The sequence below is a fragment of the Onychomys torridus genome, chromosome 8 (genome assembly GCF_903995425.1).
Source record: "Onychomys torridus chromosome 8, mOncTor1.1, whole genome shotgun sequence".
Taxonomy (NCBI): Eukaryota; Metazoa; Chordata; class Mammalia; order Rodentia; family Cricetidae; genus Onychomys; species Onychomys torridus.
In genome coordinates, this window is record NC_050450.1 from 63,128,554 (window position 1) to 63,148,848 (window position 20,295).

General features: G+C 43.5%; 2 protein-coding genes across 13 annotated transcripts in view; one reads left to right on the forward strand and one right to left on the reverse strand.

Moving 5' to 3' along the window:
• Srr (serine racemase) overlaps nucleotides 1-19,995 on the reverse strand; it is a 22,587-nt gene extending 2,592 nt beyond the window's left edge. Inside the window, exons 1-7 of one of the 12 annotated variants that reach the window (XM_036196858.1) lie at nucleotides 19,780-19,839; nucleotides 11,726-11,837; nucleotides 4,117-4,288; nucleotides 2,648-2,774; nucleotides 2,358-2,461; nucleotides 402-521; nucleotides 234-308 (exon numbers count right to left, since the gene is read on the reverse strand). In XM_036196858.1, the coding sequence (XP_036052751.1) occupies nucleotides 234-308; nucleotides 402-521; nucleotides 2,358-2,461; nucleotides 2,648-2,774; nucleotides 4,117-4,284 (594 nt within the window). In that variant the 5' untranslated portion in view covers nucleotides 4,285-4,288; nucleotides 11,726-11,837; nucleotides 19,780-19,839. Of the gene's footprint in view, nucleotides 1-233; nucleotides 309-401; nucleotides 522-2,357; nucleotides 2,462-2,647; nucleotides 2,775-3,255; nucleotides 3,461-4,116; nucleotides 4,289-11,725; nucleotides 12,810-19,774 lie in introns of those variants that run through there. The other 11 variants (XM_036196854.1, XM_036196853.1, XM_036196859.1 and 8 more) reach the window with 11 other exon arrangements.
• The window catches only part of Smg6 (SMG6 nonsense mediated mRNA decay factor), a 243,503-nt gene continuing 243,180 nt past the window's right edge, over nucleotides 19,973-20,295 (forward strand). The window contains exon 1 of the mRNA XM_036196843.1: nucleotides 19,973-20,166. Coding sequence (XP_036052736.1) covers nucleotides 20,079-20,166 — 88 coding nt within the window. The 5' untranslated portion in view covers nucleotides 19,973-20,078. The remainder of the gene's footprint in view (nucleotides 20,167-20,295) is intronic.

Consider the following 20,295-nt stretch of genomic DNA (forward strand, 5'->3'; position numbering starts at 1 on the left):
AATTGTCTTAAGTTATGACTGGTTCTGATAGTTTAGTGAAGTGGACTTGGGAGGAAGCGAGGGTGCCACCCATGGTCAGCTGCTTTCATGTTGTGATATCATAGATGAAAAGGACAGTGAAGCACAGGAGGCCATGAACAGATGGTATTTTGGTGGAATGGAGACTTTCCACAGTGCGGTGTGATATAGGTCCTATGTTCCTGATCCAGGAAGTGCTCTAACTGTTGGCTCACCTTAATTGTAATGGCGATTCCAGCAATCATTCCGCCTCCCCCGACTGGCACCACCAGTGCGTCCACCAAGGGAACCTGGAGTAAGATTATAAATAGGCCAGTTAATAAAGTTTTATATATGCAGCAAGACCACTTTCCTGGTGGCTAGACAGGATGATGGCATTTTACCTGGTTCAGCACTTCCAGGGCAATTGTCCCTTGTCCGGCTATCACTGCAGGCTCCTGGTTGGGATGGACCAAGATACCTTCTGTTTCTTGCATAATTCTTTGAGTGACCTTTTCTCTGGACTAAAAGGTAGCATTAATGTAGCTTACGTGACTTACAGTGAGTCCCCCAAATACAATTCAGTCGCTTAACACTTCAAAGAGAATGAGGTTTTCATATTTCTTTATTAATAAATGGAATGTCTGAGTACTTGTGAGAAAAAATAGATTTTTCATTGGTTGGCTGAGGGGCTTCTAATTATGTGACAAGAACAAGCGATGCATCTTTTAAAAAATGTTTGAAGGTATACAAGATAGAAATATTTGGCTTTTCTAAAGAATTATTAAGGGAGACGATAATATAGGAAGTGGTCTGGCAGAAAGGTGGAATGGTGAAATCATCCTAGGAACTTTGGTGACTGGGGATAGTGAGTGAGTGCTTGGTATGTACAAGGTACCAGTACCAAATCAAAAACAACCCTCAAACTTCGAGGTGAGAAACAGTCTGAATGGACAAGTTGGTTGCTATTGAAAACATACTGTAGGGGGCTTGGGTGGGAGCAGAGACAAATTAGGCTACTAAGTCTATGTGAGAACTGATGCTGGATGGAACCAGGGTGATAATGGTAAAGGCTGTTAAGGGATTGGACTGTAAAACTTATTTTATCAGACACAATTTGGCATGTGTGCAGAAGTCAGAGGATAACCGGAGTCAGTTCCGTCTTAACGCTGTTTAGTTCAGGAATTAAACTTGGGTTATCAAGTTTGACAGCAGGTGTTTACTCGCCAGCCACCTTCACAGCCCGTGTGTGTGTGTGTGTGTGTGTGTGTGTGTGTGTGTGTGTGTGTGTGTGTGTGTGTGTGTGTTTAATTTGAGAGGACAGATCTGAATGTGGTGTTTGGAATTTATCAAAGAATTGGTTTTTTTTCTTGAGAAACTAGAAAGATAAATGTTTCTATTTGCTGAGCTGAGGAAGACTGGAATGGGGAGTAGGGAATAAGGTCAGGACACTGGTGTTAGACAAAATCATTGATGTCCAGGGAGGAGAGCTAGCTGCATTGCTAGAGCATAGGTGAAACTTATTTAAAATTTAAATTTCTGGCGTGGAGGCAGAGGCAGGTAGATCGGGGCCAGCCTGGTCTACAAAGTGAGTTCCAGGAAAGGCGCAAAGCTACACAGAGAAACCTTGTTTTGAAAAACTTAAAAAAAAAAATTAATTTCTGGGACTGGAGAGATGGCTCAGTGGTTAAGAGCACTGGCTGTATGTAATTACAGAGAACCCGCGTTCAATTCCCAGCAGCCACACAGTAGCTCACAACTGTAGCTCTAGTTCTAGGGAATGACACCCTCAGACATAATACACGCAGGCAAAACACAACTGCACATAAAAAGAAAGTTTAATTTCTGATTGGGCATGATGCACATGACTTTAATCCCAGGACTCTGGAGGCAGAGGCAGGTGGATCTCAAATCAAGACTGTCTTGGGCTATATAGAGTTTCAGGACAGCTCTATGTAGACAGACTCCTGTCTAAAAATAAAATTACCCGTGTCTGTCTGTCCTCAGGTTAGTCTTAGAACTTGGGTCCAAGGATGACCTTGAAATCCTGACCTGCCTGCCTGTACTTCTCAAGTACTGAGACTACAGGCATGTAGCTCCAGCTGCTAAATTTTTCGAGAAGTCTTCCTTTGTAGCTCAGGCTGGTTTGGAAGTTGCCACTCTGTCTCTTACTCCTGAACACTAGACTAGGCATATGCCACCATGCCTGGCTTTAGTGGCATTAAGCTGAGACTGATGACATCAAGTAAGGATAGATGGGAAAGGTTGGCCATGCTAAGGCAAAGAGGAAGCCTCCAGTAAGGGAGGGAGGCAGTCTGTCAAGTGAAGCTAGTAAGTGATGCTGAACACTTCCTCCTTACCTCATCACTCTGTTCACTATATACTATAGAGGCTCCATAGGCTTGAATTGCCAGTTTCTTGCAGTTGGGAGCTGTTTGAGGCACCACTATGTAAGCAGGAATCCCTGGGAGGGGAAGAACATGATTAGATAGTATGAGGAGCTTCTAGGATAGAAACTTGGATCATTTCCTATGAGCAAACAAGGATTCCTTTGGAACTTCCTTTCCACAGCTGTCATCGCTGTTACTGAAATCAGAGTATTTCCCCACTCCCCTTTGGCACTATCATGCACCCTGACAAAATGAAGTACCTTCCAGTCTGGCAGCAAAGGTGAGAGCCTGGCCATGGTTTCCACTGCTGTGAGTAACAACAGCTTTGGGCTTCCCTTCCAAAGTGTCAGGAATTAAGCTTCTGATGGCATTAAGGGCACCACGAATCTGGAAGAGATGGTGAATTATAAATGGTGCCTCATTTAACAATGGGGACATGTTCAGAGAACATCTGTTCATTGTGCAAACTGTAGACAGTTTTTACACAAACAGCCTGCTATGCACCCAGGCTATGTGATAGAGCCTATTGCTCCTAAGCAATAAGCTGAAGCATGTTAAAAATACTGAGCAATGCCAGGCAGTGGTGGCGGTGGTGGTGCACGCCTTTAATCTCAGCACTTAGGAGGCAGAGGCAGGCAGACCTCTGTGAGTTCCAGGCCAGCCTGGGCTACAGAGTTAAGTTCCAGGACAGGTCTCAAAAAACCAAAGGGGGGAAAAGAAATAGCAATACTACATGCTATAATACTTACACAGGGCATTTCTCCCCTTTATTATTATTATTATTTTATTTATTTATATGATGTGTGAGCCTGTTTGATTCTCTGGAGCTGGGTTATAAATGGTTGTGAGCCACTGTGTGAGTACGTACTTGAAACCCAGGTCCTCTGGAAGAACAAGTACTCTCCACTGCAGGACCATGGGCCTCCATGCCCGCTTCTGTTTGAGTCTTACTCTGTTGCCTCAGCTGGGCTAGAACTTAACCCAGTAGTCCAGAATAGCTTTGACCTCATGCCGATCCTCTTTCCTCAGTCTCACACGTGCTAGATTACAGGGATGAGCTGCCACACCTGCCTCTAAAGAACATTTAGTGAGAGTTTTGTGGGACAGAAGATAGATCTGGGAAGATCTAAAGACATTGCTATATAGTACTGTAAACTAAACATTGTACACTTGAACTATACCAAGTTTAAAGAGTATTTTTAACAATAGTAAATTATTATAACTGCTTTACTTTGTTAAAAAATTTTTTTAGCTGGGTTAATCTCAATATTTGGGAAACAGAGGCAGGTGAATCTCTGAGTTCAAACACAGCCTGGTCTACAGAGTGAGTTCTAGGACAGCCAGGACTACACAGTGAAATCCTGTTTAAAAAAAAAAAAAAAATTGAAGACAGGATCTCATGTGGCCCAGGACAATCTTATTTCTGACTCTTCTGTTTAAAATACAAAAACTTTGTACAGCTGTGCAAAAATACAGCCAGGTGTGATGGTGCATACGTTTAACTTATTTAGACAAGATTCATGGGACCATAATCATAAGGCATTTTAGGATGTGTGAAAGAAGTGTCATATCAATGTTATAAGCCTAGCACCCAGGACATGAAAACAGTGCAACCTTTTGTTTCCAACTGCAAAAAGACATTTGTTTACTTCCAGCCACCCCATTAATTGACAGGAGAATAAAACAAACAGATTTGGAAAACAATACGATAAACAAAATGGATTGTTACCTTAAAAGACCCAGTTTTCTGGAAGAGTTCACACTTGAAGAAAAGACTGCGCCCTGATATTTGATTTAAAATGGAGCTTGTTAGCACCGGCGTGAGGTAGACAGAATCTCGAATGTTGATATGAGCTTTTTCAACATCAGCAAAGGAGATGCAGTACTGAGCACACATGGTTCTGAAACCCAGGAACAAGACAAGGGGGTAAAGCATAGGCCAAACAATGTCTATTCAAAGCACTGAGACTAGCTGGGGGCTGAGGTGCTGTGCAGATCTGTTCCTATTACTAGCATGCTAGGATTTCTGTTCAGAGGAGCTTCTTTACAGCTGTAGTACAACTATGTATTTTTGTGCCTACTGAAATTGAAGTTATCAGCCTCCACTCACACCTCTTGGCACTGCTACAGGTATGTACCTTTTCATCATTGTATAGCCAGGCCTTGAACTTACAGAGATGCACCTGTCTCTGCCTCCTAAGTACTGGGATTAGAGGCCTGTGCCACTCCATCTTCTGTTTTCAGAGTCTCAAGTTTCACTATGTTGTCCAGGCTGGTATAAGACCCAAGGGAGTGGGGCAGTGGTGGCACATGCCTTTGATCCCAGCACTCGGGAGGCAAGGCCAGGCAGATCTCTGTGAGTTCAAGGCCAGCCTCGCCTACAGAGTGAGATCCAGGACAGGCACCTGAACTTCACAGAGAAATCCTGTCTCAAAGGAAAAAAAAAACAAAAAACAAAACCAAGGGATCCTCGTGTCACAGCCTTCTGATTCCTGGGTTACTCATGTGTGCCACTGTACCTGGCTTATATTTTTATTTCAAAAATTAACAAATATTGGGATTGGCAAGGTGGCTCAGCAGCTTAAGGTACTTACTTACTACCAGGCCTGGTAACCTAAGTTTGGTCCCCAGGACTCACAGGATGGAAGAAGTGACTCAAGTTGCCTTCTGACTTCTACACATGTGCCTTGGGATGCATGGCCAACACATACACACACTCACACAAACGTATCCAGGCACGGTGGCACATGTTTTTTATCCTAGCACTCTGGAGGCAGTGGCAGGTCGATCTCTGTGAGTCCAAGGCCAGTTTGGCCAACAAAGTAAGTTTCAGATTAGCTAGGGTTACACAGTGAGACTCTGAGTAAATAAATGAACAAAAGTTATTTTGAGAAAAGAAAATTATTTTTTTTCCTTGGTTTTTTGACAGGGTCGAGGTCTCTCTCTCTCTCTCTCTCTCTCTCTCTCTCTCTCTCTCTCTCTCTCTCTCTCTCGGCCTGGCTGTCCTGGAACTCCCTTTGTAGATCAGGCTGGCCTTTAACTCAGAGATCTGCCAGCTTCTGTCTTAGAAGTGCTAGGATTAAAGGCATGAGCCACCACTGCCTGGCTGATTTTTATTTTTAAAAGATGTAAAAATTTTGTGCTCACTTTGGCAGCACATATACTAAAAAAGATGTAAAATTGTATGTGTCTATGTGAATGTATGCTACATGTGCACATGTGCCCACTGAGGCCAAGGGATTTCTGGAGCTAGTGTTGAGCTGTAAAATTGTATGTGTCTATGTGAATGTATGCTACATGTGCACATGTGCCCACTGAGGCCAAGGGATTTCTGGAGCTAGTGTTGAGCTGCCCGGTATGGTTGCTGGGAACTCATGTCACCAGGAGTGGCAGCGAGTACTCCCAATCTCATTTTTACTTTTTGGATGATTCTGGCATGTAATTCACTGTATGATCCTCAACTCACAACCCTCCTGCTTCCACCTCCTGATAGCCGGAATTACAGCATGGGCCAGTATTTCTGGTTCACAGGTTTGTTTTTGTTTTGTCTCTTATAGCCCAGGATGGCCTCAAACTTGATATGTAGCCAAGGACAACCTTTAATTCCTGATCATTCTGCCTTCTTTCAGATGCTAGGATTACAAGCATGTGCCACCAAGCCTGGCTATATTATTAAATTTTATTCATTTGGGAAAGGGCCTTGCTTCTGTAGTCCAGGCTAGCTTACAACTTACTGTGTAGACCAGGGTGTCCTTGAATTGACAGAAGTCCTCTTGCCTTGGCCTCCCGATCCCTGGGATTATAGTATGAGCCACACACCTCGATCAGTCCTACCATATCTTTACTTTTTATTTAGTTCGGTTTTTGAGACAGGGTCTCATGTAGCCCAGACTAGCCTCAAACTCATTATGTAGCCGATAATCTTGAGATCTTGACTGTCCTGCCTCTACCTTCCAAGGGCTGAGATTTCAGGCCTATACTACTTCGTCTGGCTTTCATGCCATCTTAAACAATTTTTCAAATAGCTTCTCAAGGAAATAGCTTCTAAAACATACATACATACATACATACATTACATGATAGTTAGAATCAAATGTTTTCTTGCTCCATTTGGCTCAGCTTCCTCAGGGTTTTCATAATTGTATCTAAAGGCATCTGAAGTGTAGTAACATGTTAGTGTTAGTGTAGTAACATGTCAGTTTGTGACATTTGACATCTACTTAAGCTGATTGTATCAGTTCTTTAACAACAGTATCTAAAAGCTGTCTATTCACTTCTTTCTTGCAATATTGCTATCTTTTGGGTAGCCCTGGCTGCCCTGGAACTCATTCTGTCAATCAGGCTGGCCTCAGAGATCCGTCTGTCTCTGCCTCCTGAGTGCTGGGATTAAAAGTGTACGCCACCAATGCTTAGCTCGCTATACTGCTTTTCATTAAATTTTATTCTCCCCTGTGTGTTGGGGTGGGTGCCAGTACCATGGCATCAGAGAACAGCTTTGGAAGTTGGTTCTTTACTTCTACTATGTGGGGGCTGGGCATTATATTTGGGTTGTCAGGCTCCACTCTAAGAGTCTTTATCCACTCAGCCATCTCTCCAGCCTGCTATATCATTTTTTAAAAAATTTATGTAGATGAATGTTTTGCCTTGGTGTATGTACATGTACTCTGAGTGTGCTCGGTGGGCAGGAAGGCCAGAAAAAGGAATCTGAGCCCTAGAACTGGAATTACAGATGGCTGTGAGCTGCCATGAGGGTGCTGGGAATCTAACTGGGCCCTCTGGAAGAGCAGCTAGTGTTCTTAACTCCTGAGCCACCTCTCCAGCCCCTGCCATGAAATTTTAAGATTACTTGCTGATAATATACATGAAGAGTAAGCTTTCTGCATCTTTATTATGTAATGAGACACTTTACTAAATTACCCTGTTAGCTTTTAAAGTGTTTTCCCCAGTCCCACAGGCTGAAGATGGGATCTAAGGACTCAGGGCAAATGTTCTATCAATGAGCTCCACCCATAGTCCCAGCTGATTTCTTTTTAAAAAGCTATATTATTTGTGTGTATAGGTATGCCTATGTGAGCTTCTGTGAACCACATAAATTCTGGAACTGGAGTTACAGTTGATTGTGAGCCACCTGATGTAGCCACTGAGCCACCTCCATATTGCAAGTCCTCGATGTTTTATAGCTGATGTCCCTTAACTTTTTATTTTTTCTAACTTTAGACAGGGCTTAAGGTAGTTTTTCAAGTAGTATCTTTAAATTTAACTGCTCTTCAGTCCTCAGATTTCTTTGGCTGTGCTATCTTCAGCTTCTACAGGAATTGAAGAGTTTCTTTTAGTGCAACTAAGGGAAGGCTTGTGTGGGAAATCACAGAAGCAAGGACAGCTCTATGTCTTCCTCATGGCTTTCAGGCTCTAGCCAATCCCAGGTCTGAAAGTTCACCAGATGTGGGGACTCTTTTACCACACAGAACCTTATAAACCTTTCATTGCATCAAATCTTCTAGGGAAACTCAAATCTGCAAAGATGAACATAGCTCATACAATAATTCCCTGGGGTTTTTCTTCACATTTGGAAAGTAAGCTATCAAAACCATCCAGGAAAAAGAGCAGGGGCTATTTGATGGCTCAGCAGTTAAGAACACTTGCTGGAGCCAGGCGGCAGTAACGCACGACTTCAATCCCAGCACTCAGGAGGCAGAGCCAGGCAGATCTCTGTGAGTTTGAGGACAGCCTGGTCTACAGAATGAGATCCAGGACAAGCACCAAAACAACATAGAGAAACCCTGTCTCGAAAAACCAAATAAAAAAAAATTAAATAAAACAACAAACAGAAACACTAGCTGGTCTCCTAGAGGCCCTGGGTTCAGTTCCCAGCACCCACATGGTGGCTCACCACTGTCTGTAACTGCAGTTCCAGGAGATCCAAGACCCTCTTCTGACCTCCTCAGGCACCAGATACACATCCATACATGCAGGCCAAACACTCATACACACGGAATAAACTGAAACAAGAAATTTACTCTTGGTGTGGTTGCACACACATTTAATCTCAGCACATGGGGAGGCAGAGGCCAGTCTGGTCTACATAGCGAGTTCCAGGCCAGCTAGAGTTGCACAGTGAGACCCTATCTTAGGGGCAACAATAAAGTAGAACACTAAACATTTGTGGGCCTGTGTGATGATTATGGACCCTCTCATGCAGGTGTAAGCCAATCCATTCCAGGACAGGTCTTGCCCTTGAAACAGACCTGCTGCTGGGCAAGGCTACATTTGACACTCTTTCTTGCTTGCTTTTTCCTGTTTTTTATTTATGTATTTATTTATTTTTCTTTAAAGACAGTTTTGGGTAGCCTACAGTGGCCTGAAACTTGGTATTTAGTAGCCCAAGGATGACCATGGACTGCTGATAATCCTATCTCTACTTCTTCTTTTTTGGGGGTGGTTTTTGAGACAGGGTCCATCTATGTAGTTTTGAAGCCTATCCTGGAACTCACTCTGTAGACCAGGCTGGCCCAGAACTCAACAGACATCCACCTGTTTCTGCCTCCCGAGTGCTGGGATTAAAGATGTGCGCCCTACCACCCAGCTTGCCTTTACTTCTTAAGTATTAGGATTATAGGTGTATATGACTACACTCAGCTTCCATATTTTTAAGAGTCATAGAATGCTATTAAGCCCTGATCAGGTAAGTGCCATGTTAGAATATATATATGTAATAAAATTTTGTGGTTTTTGGATACAGAGTCTTACTATGTAGGGTAAGCTGGCCTTGGTATTGAATTCATGATTATTTTGCCTCCTTCTTCCAAGGGATGGGATGGGGTTACAGGGATACACCACCATTTTCAGAAAACCACTAACTGCATACAGGGAAAAGGAAAGGACAAAAATGTAACCAAGGAGCCCAATTCAGAGGAATTTCAGCACACAGGAGGGGCAAAGAGGGACTGACTGGCAAAAGTAGAGATAGAAAAAAAATCATTTTATGCAATCACAAACTTTAAGGGACTAAAGATGTCCTTCATATAGACCTAGTAGGATGTAGCAGTCCTAGGTTTGTCCCCCAGCTCTGCATAAAACAAGGTGAAGGTGCAGTACCAGGTAGAGACAGGAGGATAAGAAGTTCTAGGACATCCTTGGGCTACCCAGTGAGTTCTAGGCCAGCCTATGCTACATGATACCCTGTATTTGATACGCTGCATGTAAACACAAAAAAACCTTCAAAAACTTGAAATCTCCCTAGATAATATATATAAAGGGCCAATGAGGGTATGAAAAATGTCCAGAATCATTAGAAACATGCAAATCAGGCTGGAGAGATGGCTCAGAGGTTAAGAGCACTGACAGCTCTTCCAAAGGTCCTGAGTTCAATTCCCAGCAACCACATGGTGGCTCACAACCATCTGTAATGAGATCTTGTGTCCTCTTCTGGCATGCAAGCAGACATGCAGACAGAACACTGTATATATAATAAATAAATACATCTTTAAAAAAAAATAGAGAAAAGAAACATGCAAATCAAAACTACAATGGGCACCACCTCTAACCATAAGCATTAGACCAGGATAGAGAGGAAATGGGAGTACTGTTGGTCAGAATATAAAGTAATCAAGGTGTTATGGGAAATACTATACTAGTTCCTAAGATCAATGGACATACATTATCTCCTGAACCAGCAACTCCACTCCTAGAGGTAGACCAACAAGTGTAACAGGGCCCCAGACCTTTGCACAACCGACTCCATGATGCATTGAGGCCATAAAACTCAGCATGTAGGCAGCACCACCTGCCAACACTAAAACAAAGGCCTGATCCATCAAAGTCCATAGCTCTGAGAAAGTCTCCTTAAAAGTACTAACTACTCTGTAGTTCTTCAGCTAACTGTTCTTGCTAACTGAAGCATGTCAACCCAGGACATGGTTTTGTGCTTAAAAGCGCACCCTAAAGATGGCTCAGTGCCACACTGGGATCCCAAACACCCAGGGTAGTCATAGACTAGCTACTAAAGACTTTCTATTGGCTTAAACCCATGTCTAAGCAGTCTTCTCTGGTGACTGCCCCACAACCAAAGAGATTTCTGCACTCCCATGTTCAGAGCTGCATTATTCATAGTAACCAAAAGAAGCCAGTGGCCATTGACAGACAAATATCTATACATATGTAATATGCACATAAAATGAAGATTCATATTTAACAGGAGAAAATTTTGACATGTTGTAACATAGATGAACACTGAGGACATTATGCTAAGGGAAATACGCTATTTGCAAAGATAACCTACTACATGATTCCAATCATGTGGGATACCCAAAGTAACCAAATTCAAAGAAAGAGGAGTAGTTGACCGGCTGGGTTTAGGACAGTGGAGGGCTGTTTAATGGGTATAAATGGGTTTGGGTATGTAACAAGATACATTAAACAACAACAAAGAGCATACACTTAAAAATGGTTAAATGATACATTTTAAGTATATTTTACCACAATTGAAACAAACTGAAAAAAAGACAACAAGTTATACTTAGGCCTATAGGTTGTGTGATGACTAATTTTCTTTGTTAACTTGATTTTGCTAGAATCAACTAAAACCCAAGAAGCTGGGCATGCCTGGTAAGGGTTTTATGATTGGCTTATTTGAGATGGGACAACCTACCCTAAATCTGGGCCATACCTTTGGTGGTAATCCACAGAAAAAGGCATGCAGGAGCTGGAGAGATGGCTCAGAGGTTAAGAGCACTGACTGCTCTTCCAGAGGACCTGGGTTCAATTCCCAACAACCACATGGTGGCTCACAACCATCTGTAAAGAAATCTGGTGCCCTCTTCTGGCCCACAGTCATACATGCTGTATACATAATAAATAAATATGCCTTCATTGGTACTAGAACCAGCTTCTTTGGAATTCTAACTTAGTGTGGACTAAACCTTACCATATTCTTGCCTTTTCTGCCAAGAGACAGCCATTGTGGGATTAGTCACCCCAGCCTATAAGGCATTCTACTATATACCCTTTATATACATGCATATCTCATTCTTTCAGTTCTGTTCCTTAGAGAACCCTGACACAGTTTGCAAGTTAGAGAACCTCACTTTGTCTTTTTTTTTCCCCAGAGCTGAGGACCGAACCCAGGGCCTTGCGCTTGCTAGGCAAGCGCTCTACCACTGAGCTAAATCCCCAGCCCTGAGAGAACCTCACTTTGATAGCTTAGGCAAAGGATGAGGGCTTCCGGGTTCACTGGCTCACAGGATCTGAGGAAGGTTGGACAAACCAGAAGGGATATGGCACTTCAGCAACACTGCAGCCAGGAGCTTGGGGGATTCCATGATTCTCGAGTAGTTTCTCACCTCTGCTGCCTTTGGCATGTCGGCTTCCTTTTCACAGCAGACCAGCTGGATCCATCTGGCCGGACACATTGCTGCTGAATGCTCCTGTGATTTACATTTTATGGCTTCCACACTGAAGAGGGATTTTTCTCTCAATTTCAGTTCAAAAATTCGGGGTAAGGACTTTGACTGGCCCATCTTGGCCCAGGACCAGTGTGGCAAAGGGTGTAAGGTCATTTAGGAAATACTATGTAATAGAAGTATTTATGGAAACATGAAAAAGAAACAGCATGAGATCTGTAACACAATATCATTATGTACATTTAAAATACATACATAAAACATTATATATTATGCAAAGATACATGTATATTTAATGACATATATTAGGCACGTTAAAGCCACTAAAGAAGGAGTGATGAAGGTGACTGGGAACTGAAATGAGCAAAAATGAGAAAATGAGAAAGGCCTTGTTAATGACAGTGTGAACAAAACAGAATGATCACCTCAATTCTCTGCTTCGGATGGAAAGCGGCAGTGTAAGACGGAACGGTGGAGGGGAAAAACCAAACCAAACCTCTGAGGAGGCTCCAAAGGCAGTTTTCAGAAGACAAAGGGAGTGAGCTGGAGAGATGGCTCAGCTGGTAAAGGTGCTTGCTGCCACAGCTGACAACCTGAGTTCCATTCCTGGGACCCACATGGTGGACTGACTCCTGCAGGTTATCCTCCGACTTCCACATGTGAGCTCACACACGATAAATAATGTAATTACACTTTTGCTGAGATGGTGGCCTCTCTATGTAGTAGCCCTGGCTACCTCAAACTCATATAACTCAGGCCAGTCTGGAATCCACAGAAATTTGCCTGCCTCTATATCCCAAGTGCCAGGATTGAAGGTATGCATAGCCATGCCCAGCTCCCTCCTTTTTTTCCTCCCTCCCTTCCTCTGTGTGTGTGTGTGTGCAGGTGCCTGCAGAGGACAGAATGTCCTACCCATTAGGAACTGGACCTACAGGCAGTTGTGTGACACCTTACATGTGTGCTGGGAGTCCTCTGAAAAGCAAAAGTGCTCTTAACCACTGAGCCATCTCTCCAGCCCATTGTTAGTTTTGTTTGTTTGTTTGTTTGTTTGTTTTTGACTGGCTTTTGGGAACCTATTCCTCATACTGGGTTGCCTTGCCCAGCCTTAATACAAAGCAAGGTGCTTAGCTTACTCCACCTTGATATGCCTTGTGTTTTTTTTTTTTTTTTTGAGCTGAGGCTCGAACCCAGGCAAGCGCTCTACCACGGAGCTAAATCCCCAACCCAATATGTCTTGTTTTGTGAAGATCCAAGGTACCCTTTTGTCAACGGAAACAGAGGAGGAACAGATGAGGAAGGGAGACAGAGGACAGGTGGGGGAGGGGCTGGGAGGCGAGGAGGGAGGGAGAAACTGTGGTTTGGACATAAAATAAATAAACAAATACACACTATTTCTTTTTGTCCATGGGTGTTCATGCATTAGGTGTATTCATGTGCAAGTGAGTGAACCATGAGTGAACCCTGGATGAGGGTGTTATCTCTCAGGAGCTATTCTTCACTTTGGCTATAGTTTTTTGTTTTTGTCTTTTAAAGATTATTTATTTATTTTATTTGGATGAGTACTCTATCTGCATGTAGGACTTTATTACAGAGGAGGGCATCAAAACCCACTACAGGTGGTTTTGAGCCACCATGTGGTTGCTGGGAATTGAACTCAGGACCTCTGGAAGAGCAGCCAGTGCCCTTAACTGCTGTTCCATCTCTCCAGGCCCCTACAGTTTATTTTTTTTTACAATAGTTTTTCATTGGGAACTGAGGCTTACTGATTAAAGCTAGCTGGCCAGTGAGCCTCAGAGATTCAGCTGTCTGTATCTCCCTAGAACTTTCATTACAAACTCATGACATCATTCTTTGCTTTTTAAGTGGGTGCTGGGGATTGAACTCAGGTTCATAGAGCTATATTGACTGAGCCACCAATTGTTGTATAGCAAGCACTTTACTGATTGGGCAATCTCCCTAGCTATTTATTTTAATTAATTAATTAAATGTATTGGGACAGTACCTAGCCTTAAACTAACTATAGTTAAGGATGACCTTCAATTCCTGATTTTCCTGCCTTGACCTCCCTAGTGCTGTGATACAGGCATTCACCACTGTGTTCAGTTTATATAGTGTCTGAGATCATGTATGGTAGGGAATCACTTTATCATCTGAGGTACATCCCCAGTCTTTACATTTATTTAATGTATATATGTGTTTTTGTCTGTATGCATGTCTGTGCAACACATGTGTGGCTGGTACTTGCAGAGGCCATGAGAATGATGGACTTCCTGGGACTGGAGTTACAGAAAATTGTGAGCTGCTATGTGAATGACTAGAATGTAACTCGGGTCCTCTGAACAGCCAGTGCTCTTTGTTTTTGTTTTTTGTTTTTTGGAGACAGGGTTTCTCTGTGTAGCGTTGTGCCTTTTCTGGATCTCTCTGTAGACCAGGCTAGCCTTGAACTCACAGAGACCGCCTACCTCTGCCTCCCGAGTGCTGGGATTAAAGGCATACCCCCCCCCCCCCACCCCAGCTTATTTTATTTTTTGAGGTGCTGGGATTTAATTTATGGCTTGACACATGCTAGACGAGCACCCTACCACTGAGTTATAGTCTCAGCCTGCTTTTTCTCACCTTCATTTGTAATGAACTCATGAACTTTACATAGAAAACAAAAGCAACTCCAAATGTCTTAGACATAGTTTCATTTTAAAAATTATACTCATTAATACATATGGTGTCTCACTATACAGCTCTGGCTGACCTCATTATTTGTTATGTAGATCAGGCTGGACTTGAACTCACAGAGATCTGCCTATCTTTTCCCTGAGTGCTGGGATTATAGGTGTGTGTCACCACATTTGGCTCTTACTATTTTTATCAATTTATTTTAAAATACTTTTTTATTTTCATTTTATGTGTATGAGTGTTTTGCCTGCAGGTATGTATACATGCTACATGTGTTCCTGGTGTCCATGGAGGACAGAAGAACTGGAGTTACCATGTGGGTGCTGGGACCCAAACCTAGGTCCTCTGAAGAGCAGTAAGTGCTCTGAACCTGCTGAACTCCAATTGCTAATTAATTTGATTTTTTTCACCTATTTTTATATTATGTGTATGGATTTTTTGCCTGCCTGTGTGTTTGTGTACCATGTGTATGACTGGTGCCCTGGAACCAGAGTTCTGGACAGTTGTGAGCTGCCCCGTGGATGCTGGGAATTGAACCCGGGTCCTCTGGAAAAGCAGCCGGTGCTCTTCCCTGCTGAGTCTTCTTTCTGGCCTCTTGCTATGGTTCTCTGGCTGGACTTTGAACTGGAGGTCAGCAATGCTTCTGCAGTCACCAGTTTTCAACAATTCACACTACACCACACACACACACTACAATACCTGGCCTATTTACTTAAAAATTACAAATAGTTAGCATTCTTTGCTTAACGTAGTTATTAGCTTCTGGTTTATGGAACTTGTACAACTTTAACTGTGCGGTTGTATGCACGAGTGTGCATGTGGAGACCTAAGGCTGAAGCTGGTGTCTTCCTCTATTGCTCTCTATTTTTTAATTTTCAACCTTTATTAATTTATCTTGATTAATTTATCTGTGTGGGTGCAAGTATGCCATAGCACATATATGTATGGGGCCAAGGGATAACATGGGGGAGCTAGTTTACTTCTACCATGTAGGTTTGGGGGATCAAATTCATCAGGCTTGGTGGCAATGCACCTTTACATGCTTGAGTTAGCTTGTTAGCTCCTACCTTATTTAAAATTAAAAAAAAAAAAGTTGTTTATTTATCTGTTTATGTGTATGTGTGTTCTCTCCTTCTATTATGTAGGTTCCGGGAATTGAACCCAGGTTGTCAGGCTCAGAGGCAAAGGCCATTTTTGCCAGCACCCATTTCATTTTTTTGAAGCAAGGCCTCTCACTGAACCCGAGGCTTGCTATGGACTTGCTAGCCAGCAAGCCTCTGAGATGCACTGTCTCTACTTCCCAGCACTAGGGTTACAGGTATGCACCACCATGCCTGGCTTCCACATGGGTTCTCAGGAGCTGAACTCAGGTCCTCATGACTGCTCAGCATTTATCCACTGAAACATCTCCCCAGCCTCCAATTTTAATTTCTAAAAACTGAATTCCTTCATCTTCCATGATCTAAATCTGCTTTACTGTTTTTGTATTACCTACATATTATGTGACCAAATCCCTATTTTAAGAATTAAGGGTTGGGGATTTAGCTTAGTGGTAGAGCACTTGCCTAGCAAGCGCAAGGCCCTGGGTTCGATACTCAGCTCAAAAAAGAAAGAATTAAAACATTACAGATACACAGGGAGTTTTCCACTGCCTACTGTAAGGACACCTGTTTTCTACTTTTGAGTGTTTGGCATATATCCCACCTTTTTTTTTTGCCAGAGCTGAGGACCGAACCCAGGGCCTTGTGCTTGCTAGGCAAGCGCTCTACCACTGAGCTAAATCCCCAACCCCAATCCCACCTTTTTAAATTTATTTTTGTGTGTTGCTGGTTTTGCCCACATGTATGTCTGTGTGAGGGTGCCAGATCCCCTGGAACCGGAATTATAGACAGTTGTGATCTGCCATGTGGGTGCTGGGAATTGAACCTGGCTCCTCTGGAAGAGCAGCCAGTGCTCTTAACCGCTGAGCCATCTCTCCAGCACCTATTCCAGTTTTGTTTTTGTTTTTGTTTTTGTTTTTTTTTTAGACAGGGTTTCCCTGTGTAGCTTTGCACCTTTCCTGGAACTCACTTGGTAGCCCAGGCTGGCCTCGAACTCACAGAGATCCACCTGCCTCTGCCTCACGAGTGCTGGGATTAAAGGCATACACCACCACCTCGGCTGTTTTTGGTTTTTTTGAGCTGAGGATTGAACCCAGGTCCCTGTGCTTGCTAGGCAAGCGCTCTACTGCTGAGCTAAATCCCCAGCCCCCCCCTTTTTTATGAAAAAATATAGAAATTCAAATAAGCATAAAATTGTTTTTGCCACACATAGATAGAATTATAACATATATTGTTCTATAATAGCTTCTCTTTCTCTCTCTCTCTCTCTCTCTCTCTCTCTCTCTTTCTCTTTTGAGACAGATTCCTAATCTGTAGCTCAAACTGGCTGCCTTCAAGGTCACAGAGAACTGCCAGTCTCTACCCTGCCTCACTAGAGCTGGGATTATAGGCACACATATACCCGGCCCAGCCTTTTTAAAAATTATTATAAGTTGCTGGCTTTGAGGCTGGAATTCTCTTGGTGTCCTGAGTAGCTGGGATTACATCATTTACCACCAAGCTGGGACATATTGTGAGTCCTTTAAATCTGAAAATTCAAAATTTAGTAGTTTTTCAGCCAGCACACAACTTGAATTCTAGCACTCTGGAGGCAGAGGCAAGCACATCTTTCTGAGTTCAAGGCCAGTTTGGTGTACAAAGTGAGTTCCAGGACAGCCAGGGCTACAGAGATACCTTGTCTCAAAAAACTGAAAAAAAAAGAGTGAGTTCTAGGACAGTAAAAGCTATACAGAGAAATCCTGTCTCGAAAAACAAAAAAACAAACAAACAAACAAAAAAAAAGCTTTTTTTCTGTAACCTGACTGTTGGCTCTTCCTCAGCCAGCTAGCATATTTTGGCATTTGTATTATTAATTTTTTGGACCCATGATCCATAATCATTCATCCTTATGTATTTGTTGTGTTTCCCATGAGTTCTGGTAAATTTCTGAGTTCTGTTTTAATACTTAGAGTCTGTCTGGTCTGATCACTGACAGTATTGAATTAAGTTGGCCGTGGCTGTCATGGGGAAGTTTTCTTCTTTCAAATTACTTTCCCTTCTTTAAAATAATTTAAAGTTGTGGGGCTGAAAAGATTGCTCAGTGGTTAAGAACAAGTACTGCTTTTATGGGGGAGTGGATTTTAGTTCCCAGAACCCACATCAGGTGGCTCATAACTACCTCTAACTTTAGCTTCAGAGGGAATCCAATGCCTCTTGGCTTCCTCAGGCACCTGCACTCATGTGCATGTATGCATACACAGACACATACATATAATTAAAAATGAGACAAATCTTAAAAAAAACCATCATGAGTTATAGACTGGAAAATAAATAAATGAATAAATAAAAATTGGAGCTAGGGATATAATTTAGTCAGTAGGATGCTTGTTCAACCTGTAATGGCCCTAGTTCAATCCTCAGAACGACATCAACCTGGCACATCAATATAGGACCACATCTGTAATTCCATCTTTTAGGAATGTTAGAAATTCAAGGTTATCCTTTGTTACATAATGACTTCAAGACCAGCCTGGAAATAATAGACCTTGCCTCAACAAAAGTAAACAAAACCAAACAATCTTCAAACTGAGGTCTTCAACTGGAAAGTAGATTACTTGCCCCCATCCCCATATTGGCTTTCAATTGGTTATGTAGTCAAGGATGACCTTGAACTTCGAGTCCTTCTTGTACTTTGCAAGTGCTGGGATTACAGGCTTCTGCTCCCACACTTAGTGTATGTGGCATTAGGGATTTTTTTTTGTTTTTTGTTTTTTAAGGTTTGGTCTCATGTAATCCAAGCTGGCCTGGAACATAGTCAAGGTAGACCTTAAACTCTGGATTCTTGATCTTCTTGTTCTCATTTCCTAAGTGTTGCCCGAACCTCTTGTGTGTGTGTGTGTGTGTGTGTGTGTGTGTGTGTGTGTACAGCCTAGGCTGATCTGGAACTCTTGTATCTTCTTGCTTCAGCATCCAAAGTCATGGGATTAGAATGTGTGATACCATAACCAGCTTCAAGTTAGGGGTTTAACATTTTTTTTTCCTGTTGTTATTGTTTTCAGACAGGTCTTACTGTACACCTCTAGCTGGCCTAGAATTCATTTATGTAGACCAAGCTGGCTTTGAACTTGAAGAGATCCTCCTGCCTCTGTATCCCTGGTGCTAGGATTATAGGCATGTGCTACACCATGTCTGGCTTATGGATCTTCCTCCCAAGTGCTGGAGTTACAGGCCTGTGCCATCATGTCAGAACTTTCTTTTCTTTGTTTTTTTAATTTCCTATTTCTCTCAAAGCTTTGGGCCAAGGCTGCCATTTGCTCTTGCCACTCTAATTATAACCTCTTGAGCTGCTGAAATATTTCCCAGTCACTGTCTTTTCTAACGGCAAAGTAGCTGCCATGAAACAGGAACTGAAAGAGTTCTTTCATGATCAGATCTTTTATACTGTAATCAAGGAATAAATGGTTACTATTTTTTGAGTGTCTAAAGTTCCAAGGAAGGAGCAATGGGTGGAGAGGCATCCTTTGGGTCGGGAGTTTCTCCACCCCAGTTTTTAATAGGAGCTCATGGTCAACGAGGCTAAAGCTCCAATCTTCTAGTCTAATGAATTCTTTGTTTTGTTTTTTGGGGGCCAGGTCTTCTAATCTGTTGCCCTGATTGGCCTCAAATGTGCTGCTGCTGTCCAAGCTGGTTTTGAACTTGCCATCCTCCTGTCTCAGCCTCTCAAACACAGGAATGAACTATCTCTATCAGCCTCAGTGAATATTTAGAGATGTAAAGATGGAGAGTGGGGAGAATAAACCCGAGTTATAAAACCATAATCAAAAAATCTTCCGTGTTACATAAACTGCCGGGTCGAATGATCATTTCCTTCTGTTTTACTTCCACACAACCCCCTCCAGCAAGCCTTAGGGATGAACTCTGTCCTGGACTTTGATATTCTGGTATAACCAACTGTTACACGAGGCAACTTACTCCTTCCATTCTCTGAGATTCAGTTTATCGGAAATGGGGATAGTGATAATTGTTGTTAAAAGACCTTTAAGCTCCAACAATCCAGGCCTATTATAAGGAGGCTTCGGCCCAAAATGATCGGAGGAGGCCGGATTGTGGGGTGTCTCCGTTAACCCGAGCCCTAGACCAAAAACAGTGTCATCTGTGGCCACTACAGCAATACCGGCATCCCTAGGCGCGAATGCCCACTCGGCGTGGGCGAGCCGCACCTGCCCTCGCCTCGCCTCACCTCACCTCCCGGGCGCCGCGCCTCCACCTCCAAGCCTCAGCGTACCTTCCAGCGCTACACCTCTGCGCAAGCGCACGCGCACACGCCGTCCCTGCGCAGGGCTGAGCGCACGCTCTGGCATAGCCCTCGTTTGAACGTGCTGAATGCTTTTGCTCCCAGTGCGGCCACCGTCGTTCGGGGAGGGCGACAGGAGGGGGCGGGGAAAAGGGTGGGAGTGGGTGAGCGCGCGCCGCCCGTCCGTCGTGGTTTCCTGGCTGCGCGCGGCGGTGGCGGAGTCGCAGCAGCTATAGCAGCCGCCGCGAAGATGGCGGAGGGGCTGGAGCGTGTGCGGATCTCCGCGTCCGAGCTGCGAGGGATCCTGGCTACTCTGGCTCCGCAGGCCGGGAGCAGAGGTGAGTTGCGCCGCCCAGCTGCTGGGCCGGGCCTGCCCGCCCCGCCTCCCTCTCCTCTGCCTCCTCCCCGCCCCGTCCGTGGCGCTCGGAGCCCCCGCCCCTTCCCCCAACAGTGCGCCCCGGGGCCTG